A 24,523-nucleotide genomic window follows, 5' to 3' on the forward strand; every position below is an offset into this window, starting at 1 on the left:
AGAGTTTTTGGGGCGGTTTTTGACGCGGAAACCGCGCAAAAAGTGGCCGAAAAGCCTCCCATTGATTTCAACGGGAGGCGGATTCTCCCGCAAGCGGAAAAACACGCTTGCGAGAATAAGATTCATGCCATTTAGGCGTTTCCACCTCTGACATCAATGGGAGGCAGAGAAATTGGTTTTCGCAGCGTTTTTTTGCCCGCAGCGCTCAATGGCCACAGATGAAAAACAAGGCAGAGAATGCAGGCAGGTCAAAATCTGCAAAAAAATTACTGAAGAAATTTTGTGACAGATTTTTACGTCTGCAAAAAAAACAAAAAAAACTGTGTGAACAGGACCTTAAGAGTTTTTGTTTTTTTTTGACACTGGACGCAAAAAAAGCGGAAAAAATGGCTGAAAATGCCTCCCATTGTTTTCGTGGGAAAAAGAAGCGACATGCCCTATATCTTGAGGCGTTTTCCGCCTCAAAAACCCAATTGAAATCAACTGTGAAAACGCAGCAAACGACCGACGCGTTTTGTGGCGCATTTTACGTCAAAAACTGCTTGCGGTTTTTCCCTTTGCCTGTTGAAGAAATAGGTAAAAACCGCGTAAAAAAACGCCTGTGGTGCAAAACCACCGGAGCTGACTTTTCCAGGCAGAATTTTCCTGGAAAGGACATAATTTGTGCACGAACCACCCAGCAAGCCGATCCCACTACTACACATGGCGACATCTAGTGGTGGACATAAGTCACTGCACATTATTGCGCCATCTGTTTGCAATCCACCCGCTTTCCACAGGCTGCAGATAGTGATTTATAGTGAAGGAGAAGTTAGCTACTTCCACCATCACTGATTCTCCACTCAATCCTTCCCAGCACTCTTATTTACCAACTCATAGGCTATACTTCTGGCATCCCTGTTAGGCCCTGTTCACACACAGTATTTTGCAGGCAGAAAAAATACTCCCTCAAACTGCCTTTGCTTTTTTGCTGCGTCTTTCGCCCGCGGCCATTGAATACTGCGGGCAAAAAAAAGCAAAACGAAAAACACTTTTTTCTCCCCTCATTGATTTCAATGTGAGGTCAGAGGCGGAACCGTGGCAAGAAAGGACATGGGGCTTTTTTCCCCGCCATCGGCTAAAAGCCCCCAGGACAAAAAAACAAAAACATCTCTGCATCGCATTGAAATCAATGAGAGACAATTTCAGCTGTTTTTGGCGCAGATTCGGACGAGGTTTCCGTATCAGAATCGGTGCCAAAAAACTCAGTGTGAGCTGGGCCTAAAACAAACATTTGGTCCTTGACTCCAGATCACGTCTTACATGCTACAGGTAGAGAGTCAAACATATCTGCAAAGAGAGGGATAGGAGGGTTCTCTCATTGTGACAGACTACCAGGGAGAGCTGAGGAAGGAAAATCCTCTGTGACCGGGTGACAAAAAAAAAAAAAAAAACAGCCCCATGAGCGCTAATATGGCTGACATGAGTCAGAGTCAGACAGCTACTTCCTATCTTAGAATCTGAAGTCAAGAAAACAAAGCGAGCGAGTTAAAAAGTAAACTGGATTGTGAGCTGCACTGGGGGCAAGGACTGAATATTATAAACGAGCCGATGAAATGCCCTCCCCATATAATCTCTTATAATCTGTATAATCTCTTATAATCTGTATAATCTCGTATAATCTGTCACTTCTCCAGTGCAGATATTTACATCCTTGTGGGTGACTGAGAATCTGCAGAGTTCAGGTTCAGGATTGGAGCCTGACCGCCCCCTGGTGTTCATACGACACATTAAAAAACAAATGTACATTGCATTTTTATTTCAGGAAAACCATCAATACAGCATGAAAAATATTTTTTTTTTAAAGCAAAGATGATTCCCTGTAGATGCAGCTGATGAAATCAAGTAGTTCAAACATTAAAGTTTTTATATAACAAAAGCAACTAAACACCTCAGATAACAGAGGCATCATCCGTATCACACTGCCGAGGCAGCCGCCCCCCACAATAACAATACATACCAAGGAAATCACAAGTACATGTGTTATGTAGATCCTACGCAGATCACTACTACCCCCATCTGCTCTAGAGGAAAATTAAAACAGAACTCAATAAAAAAAAAAAAGCAACTAAATTAAGAGTAATTTTACTTTTCTAGTACTAAGTCTCTTCGGCTTAGAGAGTCTCGGTCACCAGATTATAAGCGCTCCGTCTCCTACATAATAAGATCGCCGCTGTAATGTAGATAACAGCAGTGGTTTTTATTTTGAAAAACGATAAATTTTTAGCAAGTTATGAGGAATTTTAGATTTATGCTAATTCATTTCTTAATAGACAACTGGGCGTTGTACAGAGGAGTGTATGACGCTGACCAATCAGCATCATGCACTTCTCTCCATTCATACTCAGCACAGCGTGATCTCGCGAGATCACGCTGTGCAGTCACATACACACACATTAACGTTACTGAAGTGTCTTCAGAGTGAATAGACATCACCTCCAGCCAGGACGCCATGTCTAGTCACACTCCCTACACTTCGGTAACGTTTCTGTGGGACAGAACTCCCAGCACAGCGTGATCTCATGTGATCACACTATGTATGCAGTGAAAGAAGCTGGGCTGGAACGAGGAGAAGTATATGACGCCGATTGGTCAGCCTCATACACTCCTCTGTACAACGTCCAGTTGTCTATTAAGAAACTAATTAGCATAAATCTAAAATTGTTCATAATTTGCTCAAAATTTATCATTTTTTAAAATAAAAACCACTGCTGTTATCTACATTACAGCGCCGATCCCATTATGTAGGAGACGGGGCACTTATAATCTGGTGACAGAGCCTCTTTAAATCGTATATTCACCTCTAATCACATATTGAAATATTCTTCATAAAAAGCAGAGTCACTGTGTACATACATTACATTACTTATCTTGTACTGATCCCGAGTTATATCCTGTATTATACTCCAGAGCTGCACTCACTATTCTGCTGGTGGAGTCACTGTGTACATACATTACATTACTTATCCTGTACTGATCCTGAGTTACATCCTGTATTATACTCCAGAGCTGCACTCACTATTCTGCTGGTGGAGTCACTGTGTACATACATTACATTACTTATCCTGTACTGATCCTGAGTTACATCCTGTATTATACTCCAGAGCTGCACTCACTATTCTGCTGGTGGAGTCACTGTGTACATACATTACTTATCCTGTACTGATCCTGAGTTACATCCTGTATTATACTCCAGAGCTGCGCTCACTATTCTGCTGGTGGAGTCACTGTGTACATACATTACATTACTTATCCTGTACTGATCCTGAGTTATATCCTGTATTATACTCCAGAGCTGCACTCACTATTCTGCTGGTGGAGTCACTGTGTACATACATTACATTACTTCTCCTGTACTGATCCTGAGTTACATCCTGTATTATACTCCAGAGCTGCACTCACTATTCTGCTGGTGGAGTCACTGTGTACATACATTACATTACTTCTCCTGTACTGATCCTGAGTTATAGCCTGTATTATACTTCAGAGCTGCACTCACTATTCTGCAGGTGGAGTCACTGTGTACATACATTACATTACTTCTCCTGTACTGATCCTGAGTTATATCCTGTATTATACTCCAGAGCTGCACTCACTATTCTGCTGGTGGAGTCACTGTGTATATACATTACTTATCCTGTACTGATCCGGAGTTATATCCTGTATTATACTCCAGAGCTGCACTCACTATTCTGCTGGTGGAGTCACTGTGTACATACATTACTTATCCTGTACTGATCCTGAGTTATATCCTGTATTATACTCCAGAGTTGCACTCACTATTCTGCTGGTGGAGTCACTGTGTACATACATTACATTACTTATCCTGTACTGATCCGGAGTTACATCCTGTAATGTATGTACACAGTGACTCCACCAGCAGAATAGTGAGTGCAGCTCTGGAATATAATACAGGATTTAACTCAGGATCAGTACAGGATAAGTAATGTAATGTATGTACACAGTGACTGCACCAGCAGAATAGTGAGTGCAGCTCTGGAGTATAATACTGGCTGTAACTCAGGATCAGTACAGGATAAGTAATGTAATGTATGTACACAGTGACTCCAGCAGCAGAATAGTGATTGCAGCTCTGGAGTATAATACAGGCTGTAACTCAGGACCAGTACAGGATAAGTAATGTAATGTACACAGTGACTCCACCAGCAGAATAGTGAGTGCAGCTCTGGAGTATAATACAGGATATAACTCAGGATCAGTACAGGATAAGTAATGTAATGTATGTACACAGTGACTCCACCAGCAGAATAGTGAGTGCAGCTCTGGAGTATAATACAGGATATAACTCAGGATCAGTACAGGATAAGTAATGTAATGTATGTACACAGTGACTCCACCAGCAGAATAGTGAGTGCAGCTCTGCAGTATAATACAGAATATAACGCAGGATCAGTACAGAATAAGTAATGTAATGTATGTACACAGTGACTCCACCAGCAGAATAGTGAGTGCAGCTCTGGAGTATAATACAGGATATAACTCAGGATCAGTACAGGATAAGTAATGTAATTTATGTACACAGTGACTCCACCAGCAGAATAGTGAGTGCAGCTCTGGAGTATAATACAGGATATAACTCAGGATCAGTACAGCATAAGTAATGTAATGTATGTACACAGTGACTCCACCAGCAGAATAGTGAGTGCAGCTCTGCAGTATAATACAGGATAGAACGTGGGATCAGTACAGGATAAGTTATGTCTTTAGAAAGTGACAACTTTTTATGTAGATTATTTCTGTAGCTATAAGAGGGGCTTAAAGGGGAACATACCCCTCAAATACATCAAGATCCTAATCCTGTGCAGCACATCTGCTGCTACCGGTAGTAGAAAAAACATCGCTCTGTCTAAACCTGTGACTCCCCCCTAATCTGTGGAATCTACAAACCTGTACGATTCATCCATCACCAGCGCGCAGCTTCCCACACATGAGGTTTGTGTTACAAAAGTATAAAAATAATTTAAAAAGAAAAAAAAAAAAAAAAAAAGTTGAATGACGAAGCGGTTATTTCCTAGGTCTTTCTCGTCAGAGGTCGCGTCCAGTAAACTCTGCTCATACAATGGCGTACTGCGCATATAGAAGTTCTCTTATCTTATAAAAGTCGTCACAGATGCAGCCCTCCAAACCAATCCGCCCCGTCTCCGTCTACAAACACAGAGAGAGAGAGAGAGAGAAACCTCAGACAACTGGACTGGTTTTGCGTTCTTGAACATCTCTAGCCAGAGAAATCGCTTGGATGTCCCGGATACCAGCGCAAAAGCTTTACCTGAACCGTCCACATAAGTTGGGATGTTGTTGGGGGATGGTAAATACGCCACCTATTTTTAACCCCACATTTCCGGATACATTTGCACCATTTGTCATATCCAGATTCTCATCATTTGCTACTTACCCTGCGAACTGCAACCACATTGTTGCAGACGAGGACGCCCCCCACAAACTCTGCCTGGATCCCCTCGCGCAGAAGGACCTGCTTGAAATCAGACAACCGGGGCTCATTCATAAACACGGACTGATGTCCCGGCACCTGCAAAATCCAAGAAGACGTATTCGCTGCCGTCACTTCCCCCGATTGATCTTGCTAATTGCTTGTGTCTGACAACTCCCTCATCACATGCCCGCTCAGGGTCCGAGGAGCTGTATAATTGGGGACCTCCATCCTAGGACCCGTCACACAGGACAGCCATCGTTACAATGGACGCCTAGTTATGCGCTATATTTCTGCGGTCCCTTGTTGCGTCCAGGATCTGAGCAGCGGTGCAACCGCTTATCGGAACGGGTTTTTCAGATTTATGTAAAAAAAAAAACTCAGCGCTGATAAAATATAAAAAGCAATGCAACTTTCTAATATATTTTATATTCCAATCCTCCGCCAGATCTCTGTATGCTGTCAGTGAAAGGAACATTCTTGTGGACTTCCTGAAACCAGTGCAGACCTAATACTTCTCACAGCTGAGGGTTTGCTACGTTTGTACTCCGTCTAGCCAATCCTGAGTGAGATAAACGGCCTTGACTTCAGGCGAAGACATTTTAGCTGGACTGATACATTGTAGCAAAGGAAAGGAGAGACATTTGTGCTGCTGATGTGCTTAGCTCAGGGGACGGATTAAAACTGTATACGGTTGTAGAAAACCCTTAGCGGTAAGATGGGTTACATCTATATGGGTTTAAGTTTCCATGCAATGACAGCAAGCAGAGATCTTAAAACAATAGTGAAAATGGATAGTAAAGCTTAAAGAGGCTCTGTCACCAGATTTTGCAGCCCCTATCTGCTATTGCCTGTGATCGGCGCTGCAATGTAGATTACAGTAACGTTTTTATTTTTAAAAAACGAGCATTTTTGGCCAAGTTATGACCATTTTCGTATTTATGCAAATGAGGCTTGCAAAAGTACAAGTGGGCGTGTTGAAAAGTAAAAGTACAACTGGGCGTGTATTATGTGCGTACATCGGGGCGTGTTTACTACTTTTACTAGCTGGGCGTTGTGCATAGAAGTATCATCCACTTCTCTTCAGAACGCCCAGCTTCTGGCAGATCACGCTGTGACGTCACTCACAGGTCCTGCATCGTGTCGGCACCAGAGGCTACAGTTGATTCTGCAGCAGCATCAGCATTTGCAGGTAAGTAGCTACATCGACTTACCTGCTGATGCTGCTGCAGAATCATCTGTAGCCTCTGGTGCCGATGTGTCCTCGCTCGTCTGACACGACGCAGGACCTGTGAGTGACGACACAGCGTGATCTCTGGAGAACACGCTGTGTCTGCACTGCCAGAAGCTGGGCGTTCTGAAGAGAAGTGGATGATACTTCTATACACAACGCCCAGCTAGTAAAAGTAGTAAACACGCCCCGATGTACCCACATAATACACGCCCACTTGTACTTTTGCAAGCCTCATTTGCATAAATACGAAAATTGTCATAACTTGGCCAAAAATGCTCGTTTTTTAAAAATAAAAATGTTACTGTAATCTACATTGCAGCGCCGATCACATGCAATAGCAGATAGGGGTTGCAAAATCTGGTGACAGAGCCTCTTTAAGAGCGCATCCCTCTATAGGAAGACGAAGACAAATAATAAACGGCTTACCTCATTGCTCGGCAATGGTTCCAGTGTAGGGATGACCTCACTTTCCTCTGAAAACTCCTTGTCATCATCGTCAAACAGGCTCTTTATGACTTTCTGCTGAGCAATGATGCTGGAGTCCACGGCCGGAGCATCCACTTGCATTTCGGAGTCCTCGACTTCGTCCTTTAACTCCCCGTCTTCCAAGATGACTCCTGTGTCTACCTTGGACACCCTCATATCGAGGACTCCGTCGATCCAGGCCAGCTCGGTGTCTTTTGCTTTGCAGAATTTGAGGGAGCTGACGAGGGAGTCTTTTAATCTCACCTGTACAGACACAGAAATCAGTCGACATCAAATAGGAGATAATTCAGGAAGAGACGGAGGAGGCGCAAAGTAAAGGCAACATTCATTGACTTCTTAAATAATGCCCTTAAAGGTTTTGTTCAGGTTAGAAAACCAGTTTCCATACACCCTATTAGGGAAGTCTGGGTTAATAGAGAAGCGATCCTCTGTTCAGGATCCTCATCCCTTGGCCAGAGCGGTTAGATCGAGCGTCTCTCTCTGGAGGACCGGTCCTGTATTACACAGCCAACACATTCATATGAATGGACAATGTGCACTACTTCATTTCTCCTGTGGTGGTGCTGCTGGGAAACTGAACACTTACTGCCAGGATTCCTCACAGATCACAGCTGATCGCTGGGGGTTGCAGCAAGAGGAATCTTTGTGATCTGCTTATTGTCAAGGGACCCTTCTAAAAAGTAGAGATTGTCCAAAGAAAAGAACCCCTTTAAGGGCGTGGCTGATGATCATGGAACAAAGAGCCCATCTCCCTTGTGATGCCTGCTATTAAACGGGGCATCACAAGGGTTAAATGGCTGGGATTGAATTTTTTCTGATCCTGGCCGTTGCTAAGGGGTGGTGGCTTTCAATCACAGGTCTGGGCACCAACCACTAGCTCCCAGTATATTTACGTCAGACGGCACCAAAAGGGTTGAAAGACGTAATAAATCAAAACCAAATGAATTCCCGACACGTTACCTGGTAAATGTGGGTTTCACTTGTTGCATCCACCGTCTCGTGAAGTTTTGGGGTGTAAACTTTAATATCTTTGCCTCCGAAAGCTCTGCAGGACTCGGCAAGGTCCTGGCTGGCTTTAGGCGGCCCATGGATGATCACGAGCTGACGAGGCTTCATCTGGTTAATGATCTTCTTGATGGAGTCGCCATCGGAACGGCCTTCATAATCAATGTAGGTGACTCTAGATCTGAAGGTCAAAAGCAAAAAAGTTTAAGAAGTAATAAAACTTTGTATAGGAAAAAATAATCAGAATAACTGGAGGCGATTAAGGGGTCTCTGACATCATTTGATTATTTCCAATGTGATGTTAAATAGTCTTCTCCACAACCACAATATTTGTGTCTTTTACGAATGACAGGTCCTGGCCGGATACGGATACTTCTAGGGTAAAATGCAGTCAGATCACTCAAGATTTCATCCTCCACTACGAGCTGATGGGAAGCTCATTGGGAAAAGCGCACTCCGCTAATAAAGCCTTAAAAGGCCTGACCAGGAGTAGAAAAGCATGGTGGCTTTCTTCCTAAAACAGCGCCACACCTGTCCACAGGTTGCGTGTGGTATTGCAGCTCAGCCCCATTCAATTCAATGGAGCCAAACTACAATACCAGACATAAGCCATGGACAGGTGTGGCGCTATTCCTGAGAGAAAGCAGCCATGTTTTTCCAATTCTGGAAAACCCTGTTCCAAGGGTATGTGCACCTTATGCTCCAATGCATTTAAAAAAAATGAAGTAACTTTGAAAAAAGCTTTGGATTACGGTCTGGTGTATACAGCTCTTATGCAGATCTATGTGCAGCAGGTTGATGAGGCATCTGTGCTCAGCATTATTCATGTTCTGCATCTGTAAGGAAATTTCTGAGCTGCATTTTTTTGCCAAAAAGCAGTTTGTGTAGCCAAGTCAATGTGAGACGGGGAGGAGACGCAGGCACGCAGTGCAGAGCCTAGGTTGCCAACCTGTGGTACATGTACTCCGGGGAAAGAGAGCGAGCGAGAGTCCCCTGAGCTCTGAATCTGCAGCTCCACAAGCAGGCATGTCAATTTGTTTCTATGACCAAAGTTCACTTACGCTCACATGCGTTTTCCCATCACCAATTTACAATGGTGGTGATAGCAATAGCCATTTCCACATAGGTGTGTTTTTAATGTTATACACCTACGGAGTACAGTACAATAAACCCTCTTTTTGCCCGTAGGTAAGGGATAGGACTTCAGCTCCTTGCGTCGGAGTACTGGCATACAACACTCACTTGATCTCCATTGGCTCGATTGTGGAAATACATTTAGTTGGTACATCTGATAAATCTTGGTCCATTGGTTCCTCCCCATTGGAGAGTCCAGATTCCAGCTTGTTCTTCTCGTCTTCTGTCGCTTGGAGTTCAGGAACTAAGAAATCTTCAGGCCTTTATTTACATATGAAAATCATGAATGTCAATGGATCATAAACCAGCACAGGTTACAGAGGAAGAGCAGCATTCAGTCCCTTACTTGATAATTTCACCATATTCGTCCCATTTTATCCGTTCTTCGGGGGCAGGAAACATGGGGTGAGACTTTTTGGCCTGCTTGAAGAAGCTGCCTTTCCTGCTGCCCTCGTTCTTCATCATCAGGTCGTGTTTGGTCTTGTGGGCAATGGGCTGGTCGATGTCTTCTTCGGTGTCGCTCTCGTCGCTGGAGTCGATGTCGTCTCTAGATAGAGGAGAGGAGACGGTTAGAGAAGACGAGGCCTGCAAACATCCGCAGACCCCACAACAAGTACTTACTCTTTGGACTGTTCCAGTTTTTTTGCAGCCTCCTTCTTCAGCCTCTCTTTTTCCAGATATTCCTCGAGTTCCCTTCCCTCCAGTTTCACTCGTTTTCTAAGCTGCACACGAAATGTATTTTATTATTTACTTATCAAGTTAGTAAAGCAGACGGTGCCGTGCGTAAAGTAAAGGTGGACCCCGTTTATTAAAGTAGGGCCCCTGCTGGTGCATGCCACTAAACCTCTTATAAAAGGATAGCATATGTGGCCCCTGGCCCCTTCCCTGGCAGGAGAGACGGTTGAAGTGACCATCGATGAGTGATGCGGTGATTGAGGAGAGGCTTCTCTATAAAGGTTCACACAGCTTATAGGAATAGAGGGATGCCGACCTTAGCCAGGCCCCATAAAAGCTTCGTAGGTTTCTTCTAAGGTAAGCATACCCTTAAAATGAGAACTTAAAGGGATTGTCCAGTCACTGACAAACTGATTACCTATCCACAGGATAGATCACCAGTATATGATGGTGGGGATCCGAAACCTGGACCCCGCGTCGATCAGCTGCCGGATGTTGTGCAGACTATGCAGTATACAGAGCCAGAAGCAGATGGCTGCATATATTGCACAGCGGCCGTGCTGCAGGACAGCAACTTGGCTCCTGTTCTCTTGAATACTGCAGCTCACCCGCTATTCTGTGACCGGAGGCATCTGCTTCTGGCGTGGACATCCGGTGCCCGGAGGCAGCCAGAGCAGCTGATCAGTGCGGGGTCCGGGTTTCGGACCCCCGCCAATCATATACTGATGACCTCTCCTGTGGATAGGTCATCAGTGGTCTGTGAAGTCCTAAGTAGGGCAATGCATGGATGCACGGAAAACCAAAAAGGTATCACCCTTCAAAATCCAGCCAGTCTTACCTCTATGTCTATGATTCTTTCCGTAGGATTATCAATCAGGTAACGTGTGAGTGTTCCAGGGCTGGTCCTGTATGTGAGGATGATGGAGTTTTTGGGGTCTTGACACCACTGGATAAACAGCTCCCTAGAGAATCCACACTCGAGGTCAGCCTGGCTCGCCAATACGACCTTAGGACTAGGGACACGAGAGAGATCAGCGAAACCGTGACACAGGGACAGGTGACGGAACTGAAAGGGGTTGTTTCTCTTGTCTTCGAAACATCTCATGAGCTTGTCGCTCATCCACTCCACCTGTAATGAGAGCAGCCGTTACTGGAAGAAAGCGAAAAAGCAACTAGGTGGGGAAAAAACTTCTGCAGCAACGAACAGTTCACTTATCTAGACTGGCAAGTAAAACACAATGGATAGAACGATTTAAAGGAATAGTCTGAGCAAAACCGGTACAAATTGCTAGGCCTCATTCACACAACCGTAGCGTTTTTTACTGTCCGCTAATATGGATCTGTAGTCATCCGCATATCTGGCACAAGGTCCGTAGTGCTTCAGTGTTTACGGATCCGCAAAAATAAAAAAAGGGAGGCTACAAATGTCATCAACATGACCCAGCCCCTTGAAAAGGTCACATGATCGCTCAGGCGCCATTTTCTTGGGAAGTCCCCTGCCGTCGCATAGCAACGCTTCTGCATTTACGGACGGCTACGGATGCACGTATGTAGCACTCCACAATTTTGCACGCGCCCATGGACTTCTATGGGCAAGTCCGTGAAGCAATTGCGGACATGAAAAGGACATTGACAGGGGAGGGACATGACACAGGGATTCAAAGACCACCAAAGAGGGTACCCAGTCATGCTCGACCCCCTTAGGCTCTGCACTAGGCACAACACGGTGCTCCTTTAACCAATAATACAGCCGGCCACGGGACACGCCTCATTGACACTGGAGTATTTTCGATAATCAAAAGGCCTCGACAGCTCCGGGTACATTGTTAGAATCTTGTCCCAATCATGGACCTGGACCGAAATACTGCACTTCAGGCGGAGACTCACCTGAGACTTTGAGAACTCCACCACATTATAGCTGACGTTATTGAGAAGGGCTAAAGAATACACTCCGAGGCCGGCGTCTTTGGTTCTCCAAATCTGGTCGAGAAGCTGAGCAAGTTCCAGGACTCTCCCAGCAGTGTCCACAGCGATTAACACATTGCCGTCTCCTCGCAGGGTCTCCAGGACGTTCGCTGTGGAGAATAAGACAGAAGTGGTTTTACAAGGAGCCGCCGACCTCACACCTAAACATCTCCCCCTAGAAACCCAATGACGAAACGAATACAAAACACATTACGATATTCAAGCCAAACACCTACATAAGGAACAAGCTTAGAATCACGGTAACGAATAACCACGACTGCATGACAAGTCCGCCACCGAGATCTCCGCCGCCTTAGGTCATGCCAGGTGTATTGCAGCTGGCGGTGTTGCACCAGCAGGGGGTGCTGTCCAGTGCTTTGTGATGTAATTATGTGTAAACATTACAACCCCTGTCCATATGACCTATAAGAGTATATGGATGTCTTAAAGGGGGACCCTGCTCACATTAACCACAGCACAGAGCCGGAAGAGACACTCACGCACTGGAGGACTTGGAGTAACTGTATTACATGGCGGGGTCCAAGCTCAAGGTAATAACACATTTCAGCTGTAGTATGCGCCGCAGATTCAGTTGATTGCTGGAGGTGGCATAAGCCGGACCCCCTACAATCAGCTCTACACCAGAGGAGCTGCTGTCTGAAATGTTTTTTTTCTGATGGGATCCATTAACTCCTGATGCTCTGAACACGACACTATGCGGCTTCATACTGGCACTAGGTTGCACAACGCCGGGATTTTCAATACAGAAATTCCAAACTAGCTGTGACCCCCAAGACCCTACAGAATATACATCAGATTTCCCGCTGACGTGGTGGAGTAGACAAGGTCGCTAAGGAGTTTACACGTACTGAGCAGTTGTTCATCTCGCTGTTTTCTCCTGGGTTGGACGTAAGTGGCGTTAAAGCTGTCGGTGATGAGCAGGGACGGCCGACTGATCATCTCCAAAGAGCAACCGTTTAAGTGTCTGAGAAAGAAGTAAGACAATTAATTCATGCGGCTGCAACGAGGGAGGATACGGAGCTCGTACGTCACCATCATCAGATCCAGGCTTACATCTCTCTCTTGTGGTTAAAGTCTACGGCATACACAATCTCCTCCTCGCCATCCTTCACAATTTTCCATATGGTTCCTCCGATCATGTGACCAGCCGGTAACGGAGTGATGGACAAACCGTGACCTTTACCTGCAAAAAAACAGGCAATAAATGATTAAGCTCCGGTATCACAGAACTCAATTAATTTCCTTAAAATGTCTTTAAACTTCAGTCTATGCAGCCAGCAGTGTAAAGAATGGAGGTTTTTATTCTGGTTGCTATAGCTACATCCCTGGGGGTGGGTATGGGTGTATATATACACACACACACACACACACACACACACATTATATTTATTGTTTTTTCTAAAATATGTCATGCAAAAAAATTCACATGTAATATAGTGTATGTATATATCAATATTAGATGGATGTCGCCATTCTTTACACTGCAGGCAACTGGTAAACTTATAGACCTTATTCAGATTATGCAAAGTGGCATTTTTTACATTTCATGAACGAGCATCTTAGTTTCTAAAAAGTTTAGATTCCTTTAATGTTTAGAAAGAAGATTGGGTGAGAAGTGAACAACGTAGGAGATGGATGTCCTAATGACCGTCAGTGTGATGAGACGCCTGCCGTGTATGGCTGCCCCAGGGATACAGATTCCGGTTATCAGATTTCTATAGTGGCCTATGTGCTATTCTTACACTTGTACAGCACATAATTAAAGGGGTATCCCAATAACATCTGGATAGGGCGTGTCATTAAAGGGGTTGTCTCAAGATTAAAAGTAATGTCCTAAACACAGGATAGGTGGTAACATGCTGATCGGTGGGGGTCCGACTGCTGGGACCCCCACCGATCATGACAACAGGGGTACCGTTGCTCCGAATGGAGCGGCATGCACACTGCCGCCCCATTCATTCTCTATGGGTCTGCCGGAGACAGCCTCTGTACTCTACCTCCGGCAGTGCCATAGAGAATGAATGGAGCAGCAGGGAGCATGCTCGACCTGTCATTCAAATGATTTGAAGGAACAGGACCCCCGTTCTTGGGATTGGTGGGTGTCCCAGTGGTCAGACCCCCACTGATCAGTATGTTATCACCTATCCTGTGGTTAGGGGATAACGCCTGTAATGTCTTACTGGTGGGACCAGCCTCACACACCCCACCTCTGCCTAGTATCATAGGGGCTGCGGTGCTTTACTGAGGGCTACAGCATCTACAGTCCTAGAGGTCGGACCACCACCAACTAGATATTGATAATATATCCTATTGATACGTCATCAATGTTACTCATCCGTAGACCCCTCTATCATGCGTCATGCTGAACAATTGTGAAAAGTATAGGGACAGCGCGTTACCTTTCAAATGTACGATCTGGGAGAACTTTAGTTGTTGTATCTTATCAAAGGCGGAGTCCACGTCATCCAGGGTGTACAGGTTGAAATCCTCCGTGTTGTGCCGAGACTGAAACAAGAAATTAAAAATGTTTCTTCTGATTCACATGTGAGCTAAATAACTTATCACGATAACGGGGAAAGCCAGAAATCTCACAGACCTGGTACAGATCATACATGAACATCTGGCCCATCTTGTACACAGGGATGGTGGCGTAGATGGCACAGTTCAACCCCAATTTACCAACGGCATAGGGAAGTGCTCCTAAGTGAAGGGGGTCGGGGTGAGAGAGGAGGACGGCGTCTATTTGATGGACATATCTAAAGAAGTGAAAAAGAAAAGCTTCATCATTATATAATGTAAAGTTCTGCCACTCCGATAATCCAGAACCTGTCAGGCCTAATTGATGCCGGATTAAAGGAATTTTTCTGGACATAGGCTTTAAGTCCTTCTGTACTTTTCACACATGACAATTCCGCACATCAATTACTCAAAGCCCATATAAATATATTCTGAGAATGAGCACATAGAAATCATAACAGCAAGCTCTGTGCAGACACCGAACAAGCAGGAAATGCTGGTAGATTTCAGCTCTGAAGCCTGCAAAATTGTCAGTACAGTATAAGTGATGTAATGTATGTACACAGTGACTCCACCAGCAGAATAGTGAGTACAGCTCTGGAGTATAATACAGGATGTAACTCAGGATCAGTACAGGATAAGTAATATAATGTATGTACACAGTGACTCCACCAGCAGAATAGTGAGTGAAGCTCTGGAGTATAATACAGGATGTAACTCAGGATCAGTACAGGATAAGTAATGTATTGTATGTACACAGTAACTCCACCAGCAGAATAGTGAGTGCAGCTCTGGAGTATAATACAGGATATAACTCCAGATCAGTACAGGATAAGTAATGTAATGTATGTACACAGTGACTCCACCAGCAGAATAGTGAGTGCAGCTCTGGAGTATAATACAGGATGTAACTCAGGATCAGTACAGGATAAGTAATGTATGTACACAGTGACTCCACCAGCAGAATAGTGACTGCAGCTCTGCAGTATAATACAGGATGTAACTCAGGATCAGTACAGGATAAGTAATGTAATGTATGTACACAGTGACTCCACCAGCAGAATAGTGAGTGCAGCTCTGGAGTATAATACAGGATGTAACTCAGGATCAGTACAGGATAAGTAATGTATGTACACAGTGACTCCACCAGCAGAATAGTGACTGCAGCTCTGCAGTATAATACAGGATGTAACTCCGCATCAGTACAGGATAAGTAATGTATGTACACAGTGACTCCACCAGCAGAATAGTGAGTGCAGCTCTGGAGTATAATACAGGATATAACTCAGGATCAGTGCAGGATAAGTAATGTAATGTATGTACACAGTGACTCCACCAGCAGAATAGTGAGTGCAGCTCTGGAGTATAATACAGTATGTAACTCAGGATCAGTACAGGATAAGTAATGTATGTACACAGTGACTCCACCAGCAGAATAGGGAGTGCAGCTCTGGAGTATAATACAGGATGTAACTCAGGATCGGTACAGGATAAGTAATGTAATGTATGTACACAGTGACTCCACCAGCAGAATAGTGAGTGCAGCTCTGGAGTATAATACAGGATGTAACTCAGGATCAGTACAGGATAAGTAATGTAATGTATGTACACAGTGACTCCACCAGCAGAATAGTAAACACAGCTCTGGAGTATAATACAGGATGTAACTCAGGATCAGTACAGGATAAGTAATGTATGTACACAGTGACCCCACCAGCAGAATAGTGAGTGCAGCTCTGGACTATAATACAAGATGTAACTCAGGATAAGTAATGTAATGTATGTACACAGTGACTCCACCAGCAGAATAGTGAGTGCAGCTCTGGTGTATAATACAGGATGTAACTCTGGATCAGTATAGGATAAATAATGTCATGTATGTACACAGTGACTCCACCAGCAGAATAGTGAGTACAGCCCTGGAGTATAACACAGGATCTAACCGGGGATAAGTAATGTAATGTATGTACACAGTGACTCCACCAGCAGAATAGTGAGTGCAGCTCTGGAGTATAATACAGGATGTAACTCAGGATCAGTACAGGATAAGTAATGTATGTACACAGTGACTCCACCAGCAGAATAGGGAGTGCAGCTCTGGAGTATAATACAGGATGTAACTCAGGATCGGTACAGGATAAGTAATGTAATGTATGTACACAGTGACTCCACCAGCAGAATAGTGAGTGCAGCTCTGGAGTATAATACAGGATGTAACTCAGGATCAATACAGGATAAGTAATGTATGTACACAGTGACTCCACCAGCAGAATAGGGAGTGCAGCTCTGGAGTATAATACAGGATGTAACTCAGGATCGGTACAGGATAAGTAATGTAATGTATGTACACAGTGACTCCACCAGCAGAATAGTGAGTGCAGCTCTGGAGTATAATACAGGATGTAACTCAGGATCAATACAGGATAAGCAATGTATGTACACAGTGACTCCACCAGCAGAATAGGGAGTGCAGCTCTGGAGTATAATACAGGATGTAACTCAGGATCGGTACAGGATAAGTAATGTAATGTATGTACACAGTGACTCCACCAGCAGAATAGTGAGTGCAGCTCTGGAGTATAATACAGGATGTAACTCAGAATCAGTACAGGATAAGTAATGTAATGTATGTTCACAGTGACTCCACCAGCAGAATAGTGAGTGCAGCTCTGGAGTATAATACAGGATGTAACTCAGGATCAATACAGGATAAGTAATGTATGTACACAGTGACTGGGCTGTTTTCTGTATGTAGATTCTATGTATTAGGGCAGATTCACACGAACCATTTGACAGCTGCGAGTGTCATCCGTGTCTGATGCGCGGCTGTGTGATTTTCGCGCAGCCGCCATCATAGAGATGAGGCTAGTCGACGCCCGTCACTGTCCAAGGTGCTGAAAGAGCTAACTGATCGGCAGTAACTCTTTCAGCACCCTCGACAGTGAAAACCTGTTAAAAAAAAAGAAAAAGTTCGTACTAACCGAGAACTTCCCTCCCGGCCGTTGCCTTGGTGACGCGTCCTTGGTGACGCGCCTCTCTTGACATCGGGCCCCACCTCCCTGGATGACGCGGCAGTCCATGTGACCGCTGCAGCCTGTGCTTGGCCTGTGATTGGCTGGAGCTGTCACTTGGACTGAATTGTCATCCCGGGAGGTCAGACTGGAGGAAGAAGCCGGGAGTTATCGGTAAGTCAGAACTTCGTTTTTTTTTACAGGTTCATGTTTTTTGGGATCGGTAGTCACTGTCCATGGTGCTGAACCAGTTTAACTCTTTCAGCACCCTGGACAGCGACTATCTCCTGACGTCGCGTACCGGACATTTTTTTGCCGAGTTCGGCTGAACCCGGTGAAGTTCGGTTCGCTTGTCCGGGTTCGCTCATCTCAAAGACACTCCGTTTGGATGTTTGGAAACAGAAAAGCACGTGGTGCTTCTCTGTTTACATTCATCCTTTTGACAGCTGGTGCGCTGTTTCAGTCGGTTCGCACGGAAGTGCTTCCGTGCAACCTGCGTGGTTTTCACGCACCCATTGACTTCAATGGGTGCGTGATGCGCGAAATACGCAGAGTTATTGAACCTGTCGCGTTTTGTACGCAGCGAACAAACGCTGCGCAAAAAGCACGGACTGTCTGTACTGCCCCATAGACTTGTATTGGTCTATGCGTGGCGCGTGAAAACCACGCGGCCCGCACGGACCGAATACACGCTCGTGTGAATCCACCCTAATGGTGATGTGGTGGATAAATACTTTGCACCTAGTCCACACACCATAATAACAGTTTATAACCCATTATCTGCAATTTGTGACATGAGAAACATCCTACTCCCATCCATCTCTTATTATGCAGAACATATTTGCCATCCTGAGATTCGTACTTTTTAACAGATTCTATGATGTCCATGGAGAAGTTCTCATCCCAGCCACAATCAAGGAGAAAGCGAAACTCGTCGACCTGCAGCAGGTAACAGAGCGCGGACTCCTCCTGTGCTCCGGAGAGCGTCGTCAGCTTGATGATAGACGTCATCCTTACAGATCCTAAAAACGTAAAGCGTCAGAGCATGCTCAATACACAGAAGAGAAAATACAGAATACTTAGTCATCAATCCCCGGCTGCCAGTTCCCCCGACGGCCCGCCAGGTATGGAATATAAACTATACTAAGACGCTTCTTTTTAAGGGCCAGACGCGGTCGGACTGGGGTTCCTTGGACCCAACAGAGGAAATTATTTCAAGGGTTCTCCCTCCAGCTATAAGGAAATAGTCAGATCCCGGCCAGATGTCTAGAACCATGGGATCCAAAAACAATAACCTCCTAGAAAGTGGTGGCGTAGCAGCGAGCAATACACCCGCCCTCCCGGATCAGCGTGCCCAACGCCCACCTCTTAGAAGAGGACACCAGGCTGGCAGTGCCCCCTGGGCTCCCGGGTAGGCGGCATCTAACACTCCCCAGCACAGTGCTAACTGCAGAGTGACTCCATATGAACGGCCACCTCCCTGCTTTGCCGATTCTTAGGATGATTGGGGGGTCCGACCGCTGGGACCGCCACCAATCTAGAGAATGTGATAAAGGTCTTCCTGGTTATTTCTATAGAATTCCCCGACACTAACATTAGGGGGCTCAGCGATCAGACAGGTCAGGTATTTACCCCATATGGACAGGTACTAACCCCCCATTCATGTACAGTCAATCTCAACATCCGTGTGACTGGGGAGGTTGGGAGTGATTGTAGTTGGACGACTGGCTGTTAGGGGTAAAAAGTTTCTCAGGTCTATGCAGCAGAAAGGGGTCGTCCAGTTGATGTAACTAAAGCGCAATCATTTTACGAAAAGCTCTGCAACTTTTTAATAGGTTTTGAGTTTAAACTCTCCATTTTCAAGATTTCCGCTTGTTGCCAGTGAATGGAGACTTTCTTGTTTCTATCTAGAGGCTGAAAACCTGTACAGAACAAATACTTCTCACAGCTCCAGACAATCCTCTGTGAGCTACAGTTTACAGCTGAAATCGGATAGTTGGTTACAATGTATCAGTGCAGGTAACACGTATCAGTCTGGTGTCCAGGCTCACAGAGGATTGTCTGGACTGGATACAATTGTAACAAGACCTCAGCTGTGAGAAGTATTAGGTCTGAATAGGATTCCAGCCTTAGAATTAGGATTGTTCTCCTTCACTGACAGCAAGCAGAGATGGAATGGTGAGGACTCGAAACACAAAGTTAATTATAAAGTATCAGAACTTATTCTGACTCCTGGATCCCCGAGCCTGGCACTGCCCTCTTGTATTTCTACTAGCCCCCTGGACTCCCTACCATAGTGACAGTACTCTGCCCTCACACGACTACCGCTCCAAAACACATCTTACCCGGTATACACACAAGAGCGGAGACTCTCCCTCTCCGGTACCGCAGTCCTCAGTCCCCCATACACCAACCTCACTACCTGCGGCCCGGCAACCTAGCACCCGGCAACCTAGCACCCGCCAGCCCCCACGTCTTCACTGCGCATGACCGGAACTACTCTCGGGTAGTCCATGTTAGAGAGAAGGGGAAGCGTGAAAAGCAAACTTCTCTGAGAAAAACTTCACCAGCATATCTATCCCGTCCGCGACAGTGGTCAGCTTTACCTGAAAACATATCATCCTGTACTGAGGGTGTGAGAGCTGGTACCTTACTGGGAAAAGTCCCCCCTCCCCCGGGCTTACAGTGGTCTCCTCCGGTGTCCTCTGTATTGCTCGGGCCGCACACGGTGACAGGTGAGGACGGGCCCGAGCTCCCGGGGGCTGAGAGAGAAGGCAGGAGGGTGAGGGGTGTCCTTGTTGTTGCGGTTAAAAGAAGGGAGACCGGCGGTCGTGCAGAACTTAGGCATTTCTCGGGTAACTAGGGAGAGGGGGGCTGGGATTGAGGAATAAATGTTGGGGGTCCCTGAGACGGATGTGGTATTGGGCCACCACAATTACGCAGGAGTTGGCTCTGATAATACAGGTCCCTGGGATTGTGCTGGGGCCTTCAAGGATTGAGGATAAAGGGGAGGTGATGGGGGTCCCTGTGATGAGGAAGGTCTGAGGGGTCCATGGAATGAGGAATGTTTGGGGGAGGGGGATCTCCGGGTTCGGGCCATCCTAGAAAAGGGGAAAGTGGTCCAGACTGAAGACACAGAGGAAAGAGAAGACCGAGCTAGTGGACAGCAGAGGGTCAGAGGAGGTGCCGGGATGCGATGGGACGGGTGGCGGGATGTAGAGGACGGGTGGCGGGATGTGATGGGACGGGTGGCGGGATGTAGAGGACGGGTGGCGGGATGCGATGGGACGGGTGGCGGGATGTAGAGGACGGGTGGCGGGATGTGATGGGACGGGTGGCGGGATGTGATGGGACGGGTGGCGGGATGTGATGGGACGGGTGGCGGGATGTGATGGGACGGGTGGCGGGATGTGATGGGACGGGTGGCGGGATGTGATGGACGGGTGGCGGGATGTGGAGGACGGGTGGCGGGATGTAGAGGACGGGTGGCGGGATGTAGAGGACGGGTGGCGGGATGTGATGGACGGGTGGCGGGATGTGATGGACGGGTGGCGGGATGTGATGGACGGGTGCCGGGATGTGATGGACGGGTGGCGGGATGTGATGGGACGGGTGGCGGGATGTGATGGGACGGGTGGCGGGATGTGATGGACGGGTGCCGGGATGTGATGGACGGGTGGCGGGATGTGATGGGACGGGTGGCGGGATGTGATGGGACGGGTGGCGGGATGTGATGGGACGGGTGGCGGGATGTGATGGGACGGGTGGCGGGATGTGATGGACGGGTGGCGGGATGTAGAGTACGGGTGGCGGGATGTGATGGACGGGTGGCGGGATGTGATGGACGGGTGGCGGGATGTGATGGACGGGTGGCGGGATGTGATGGACGGGTGGCGGGATGTGATGGACGGGTGGCGGGATGTAGAGGACGGGTGGCGGGATGTGATGGACGGGTGGCGGGATGTGATGGACGGGTGGCTGGATGTGATGGGACGGGTGGCGGGATGTAGATGACGGGTGGCGGGATGTAGAGGACGGGTGGCGGGATGTGATGGGACGGGTGGCGGGATGTGATGGGACGGGTGGCGGGATGTGATGGGACGGGTGGCGGGATGTGATGGGACGGGTGGCGGGATGCGATGGGACGGGTGGCGGGATGTAGATGACGGGTGGCGGGATGTAGAGGACGGGTGGCGGGATGTGATGGGACGGGTGGCGGGATGTGATGGGACGGGTGGCGGGATGTGATGGGACGGGTGGCGGGATGTGATGGACGGGTGGCGGGATGCGATGGACGGGTGGCGGGATGTGATGGGACGGGTGGCGGGATGTGATGGGACGGGTGGCGGGATGTGATGGGACGGGTGGCGGGATGTGATGGGACGGGTGGCGGGATGTGATGGGACGGGTGGCGGGATGTGATGGACGGGTGGCGGGATGCGATGGACGGGTGGCGGGATGTGATGGGACGGGTGGCGGGATGTGATGGGACGGGTGGCGGGATGTGATGGACGGGTGGCGGGATGTAGAGGACGGGTGGCGGGATGTAGAGGACGGGTGGCGGGATGTAGAGGACGGGTGGCGGGATGTGATGGGACGGGTGGCGGGATGTGATGGGACGGGTGGCGGGATGTAGATGACGGGTGGCGGGATGTGATGGACGGGTGGCGGGATGCGATGGACGGGTGGCGGGATGTGATGGACGGGTGTACAATATTGATATACTTCAGTAACGTAATATAAATTCCTCTTGAGGTCTTTAATTGCTTCAGATTCTGCCCTGATTTACACCACCAAATTAAATTAGACAAATGAAAAGGGAAAGGGAAAAGATGGGAAAAGGAAGGGCAAGAAACAGAAAGAACAACTGATCTATTGAATTGAATTATTAAATTCAGTATTAAAATGACCAGCTTAGAGTGGTTTAGGTATAGTATAGTATAGGTATAGGTATAGGTTTAGGTATAGGTTTAGGTTTAGGTATGGTATAGGTATAGGTATAGGTTTAGGTATAGTATAGGTATAGTATACCCGACAGGGATGGAGTGACCGGTCCCTCGTTAAAGTAAACCCCATATAATTGATAGACCCATTCCACATATGTATGATAAGATGGTAACGTCTCTTTCCTTTTGCAGCCACCATGGTGAATATTATTGGGCAGATCCGTGAGGCGTGGACGTACGCGCTGGTTCCGGCAGCGGCGGTTGTTGGATACTATTTAGATCGGTGGAATGATTCCCGGATGACACTTTACAAGAATAAAAGCCGACTCTTCCAGAGGTGAAGTGACTCGGGTCCAAGCAAGAACTCGCATGATGTTAAGAGTCGTCCAGTCTAAGGGCTCATTCAGACGGGCGGGTATCTCGTTAAAACAACGGCCGTCACACGAACACAGATATTTCAATGGGGCCATTTACACGACTTGTTTCTCCGTTCGTGCGAAGGGTCCGTGAAAAAATCGGACAAGTCCCCAGTGAAAACTTCTGTAACTTTCTAATAGACTTTATGTTCCAATTCCTCATCATTTTCAAGATCTTTGCTTGCTGTCAGTTAATGACAGCATCAATTGTTTACATCTAGTGGCTGAAAGCCCTTTTTTTGAACTATTACTTTTCACAGCAGAATATGTGTTACAGTTGCATCCAGTCTAGAAAATCGTCTGTGAGTTAAAGGAGTTTTCTCATATTTAACATTAATCACCACATCACAAGATAGGTGATAAATGTATGGTCCCAACGCTGGGACCCCCACCAGTCTCTAGACCGGGGGTCCCGACACCCATTAATCACTTCACTATCACAGCGGGGAGGATTTTGAATGGAGCGGCGGTCACACGTACACGGAATGGAGCTGTAGCGCGCGTGTACGACTGGCACTCCATTTAAATTTGTGCATTGAGCAGTCACGGGGGTCGGGGCCCCTGTTTCTAGAGATCGGTGTTGGGGCATTGTGCCGTTCCTCTGTTATTCCTCCTAAAAATTTATAAATAAATTGATAACTGGGTGGTACCATTCTTCTTGTCAATGGGGCATGTCCTTACACACTCTCCAATCATCTGACCGTGCCAGACTGTGTAGACACACGCCCTATTGACAAGAGAAATTGTAACAGCCAGTTATCAATTTATTCATGCATTTCCAGGAGGAGTAACAGAGGAACAGCACAAAGCAGGGTTCTAAAAAAAAAGTTGCTCCAGAATTGTTGTTTGATGGCGAATACAAGTATTTACAAGTATTTACTAAGACGGACATGTCAGCAGAGGTGACAGGTCCTCTATAACATCCTGAACTCCAGGCTGATATGTTTTACCTGCACTGATACATTGTAACAAACTGTCCTGACCGGAGAGAGATTTGGGCTGCTGAAGTGTTTAGCTCAGAGGATTGTCTAGTCTGGATACAACAAGTTTATTCTCGTGTTTAGTCTTCATTTTGATCTTTCCCCCCCTCGTCTGCGGATTAGAAACTTATTCCTTTTTATTTTTTTTCTCCAGGGAACTGAAACCCAATGAAGACGCATGGAAGTGACGGGAGGAGGCGGAGGATAGAGCAAACATTTATTTTTTTTCGTATTAATTAGAAGCCATGTGCTTCATTGTAAAGTGCGGAACACGTTATATATATATTAAATACTATTTGACTTGAAGTATTTCCAGGAATCTGTTCGGAATTTCTTGTATTGCTGCCTGCCCTATAAGAAAGCTAAGAAAAGACAATGACCGGCAAGTGGATGCTATTTAATAAATCCCCTCCACATGGTGATGAAAGTTTTCCGCATGGAAATCAGAGCATGCTGCGGATCTTCAAATCTACCGCATGCTTGTTCTTAGGCTCTGTTCACACAGCGCAAAATTACACCTCCTATTCATTTCAATGGGAGTCGGACGCTGCTTTTTCCCACTAGCTGATTTTTTTCAGCTAGTGGGAAAAAGAAGCGTTCTGCTGGATCTTCGGTCGGATTCCACCCGGACCTCCTATTGAAGTC

At 46.6% G+C, this 24,523-nt stretch overlaps 2 protein-coding genes across 4 annotated transcripts; one reads left to right on the forward strand and one right to left on the reverse strand.

Annotated features, from left to right (window-relative positions):
* Nucleotides 1-4,663: 4,663 nt before the first annotated feature.
* Nucleotides 4,664-20,020, reverse strand: CPSF2 (cleavage and polyadenylation specific factor 2). Its single transcript, XM_075844323.1, has 15 exons — nt 19,882-20,020; nt 18,399-18,558; nt 14,605-14,764; nt 14,408-14,513; nt 13,062-13,191; nt 12,857-12,972; nt 11,910-12,097; nt 10,861-11,151; nt 9,969-10,069; nt 9,694-9,894; nt 9,456-9,608; nt 8,169-8,394; nt 7,149-7,451; nt 5,453-5,587; nt 4,664-5,205 (listed from the first exon to the last, which is right to left on the reverse strand). Exons 2-15 carry the CDS (start codon nt 18,545-18,547, stop codon nt 5,113-5,115), a joined length of 2,352 nt encoding a protein of 783 aa, XP_075700438.1. The 5' UTR covers nt 18,548-18,558; nt 19,882-20,020; the 3' UTR covers nt 4,664-5,112.
* A 167-nt stretch (nt 20,021-20,187) lies between these two features.
* Nucleotides 20,188-24,184, forward strand: NDUFB1 (NADH:ubiquinone oxidoreductase subunit B1). Of its 3 annotated transcripts, none has more exons than XM_075844324.1 (3): nt 20,188-20,271; nt 22,675-22,819; nt 24,033-24,184. In XM_075844324.1, exons 2-3 carry the CDS (start codon nt 22,680-22,682, stop codon nt 24,064-24,066), a joined length of 174 nt encoding a protein of 57 aa, XP_075700439.1. In that variant the 5' UTR covers nt 20,188-20,271; nt 22,675-22,679; the 3' UTR covers nt 24,067-24,184. The 3 variants fall into 3 exon arrangements, with proteins under 3 accessions (XP_075700439.1, XP_075700440.1, XP_075700442.1); XM_075844325.1 differs by having other exon boundaries at nt 20,239-20,318; XM_075844327.1 differs by lacking the exon at nt 20,188-20,271 and adding an exon at nt 20,313-20,391.
* Nucleotides 24,185-24,523: the final 339 nt, after the last annotated feature.

The sequence above is a fragment of the Rhinoderma darwinii genome, chromosome 12 (assembly GCF_050947455.1).
Source record: "Rhinoderma darwinii isolate aRhiDar2 chromosome 12, aRhiDar2.hap1, whole genome shotgun sequence".
In the NCBI taxonomy this organism is placed as follows: domain Eukaryota; kingdom Metazoa; phylum Chordata; class Amphibia; order Anura; family Rhinodermatidae; genus Rhinoderma; species Rhinoderma darwinii.

Coding starts and splice junctions, on each gene's coding strand:
- NDUFB1 (XM_075844324.1), top strand. CDS start 22,680: ATGGTGAATATTATTGGGCAGATCCGTGAGGCGTGGACGTACGCGCTG. Junction 22,820..24,032: donor AAAAGCCGACTCTTCCAGAG/GTGAAGTGACTC, acceptor TTTTTTCTCCAG/GGAACTGAAACCCAATGAAG.
- CPSF2 (XM_075844323.1), bottom strand. CDS start 18,547: ATGACGTCTATCATCAAGCTGACGACGCTCTCCGGAGCACAGGAGGAG. Junction 11,152..11,909: donor TGGAGTTCTCAAAGTCTCAG/GTGAGTCTCCGC, acceptor CTCTCATTACAG/GTGGAGTGGATGAGCGACAA. Junction 5,588..7,148: donor AACCATTGCCGAGCAATGAG/GTAAGCCGTTTA, acceptor TGGATTTTGCAG/GTGCCGGGACATCAGTCCGT.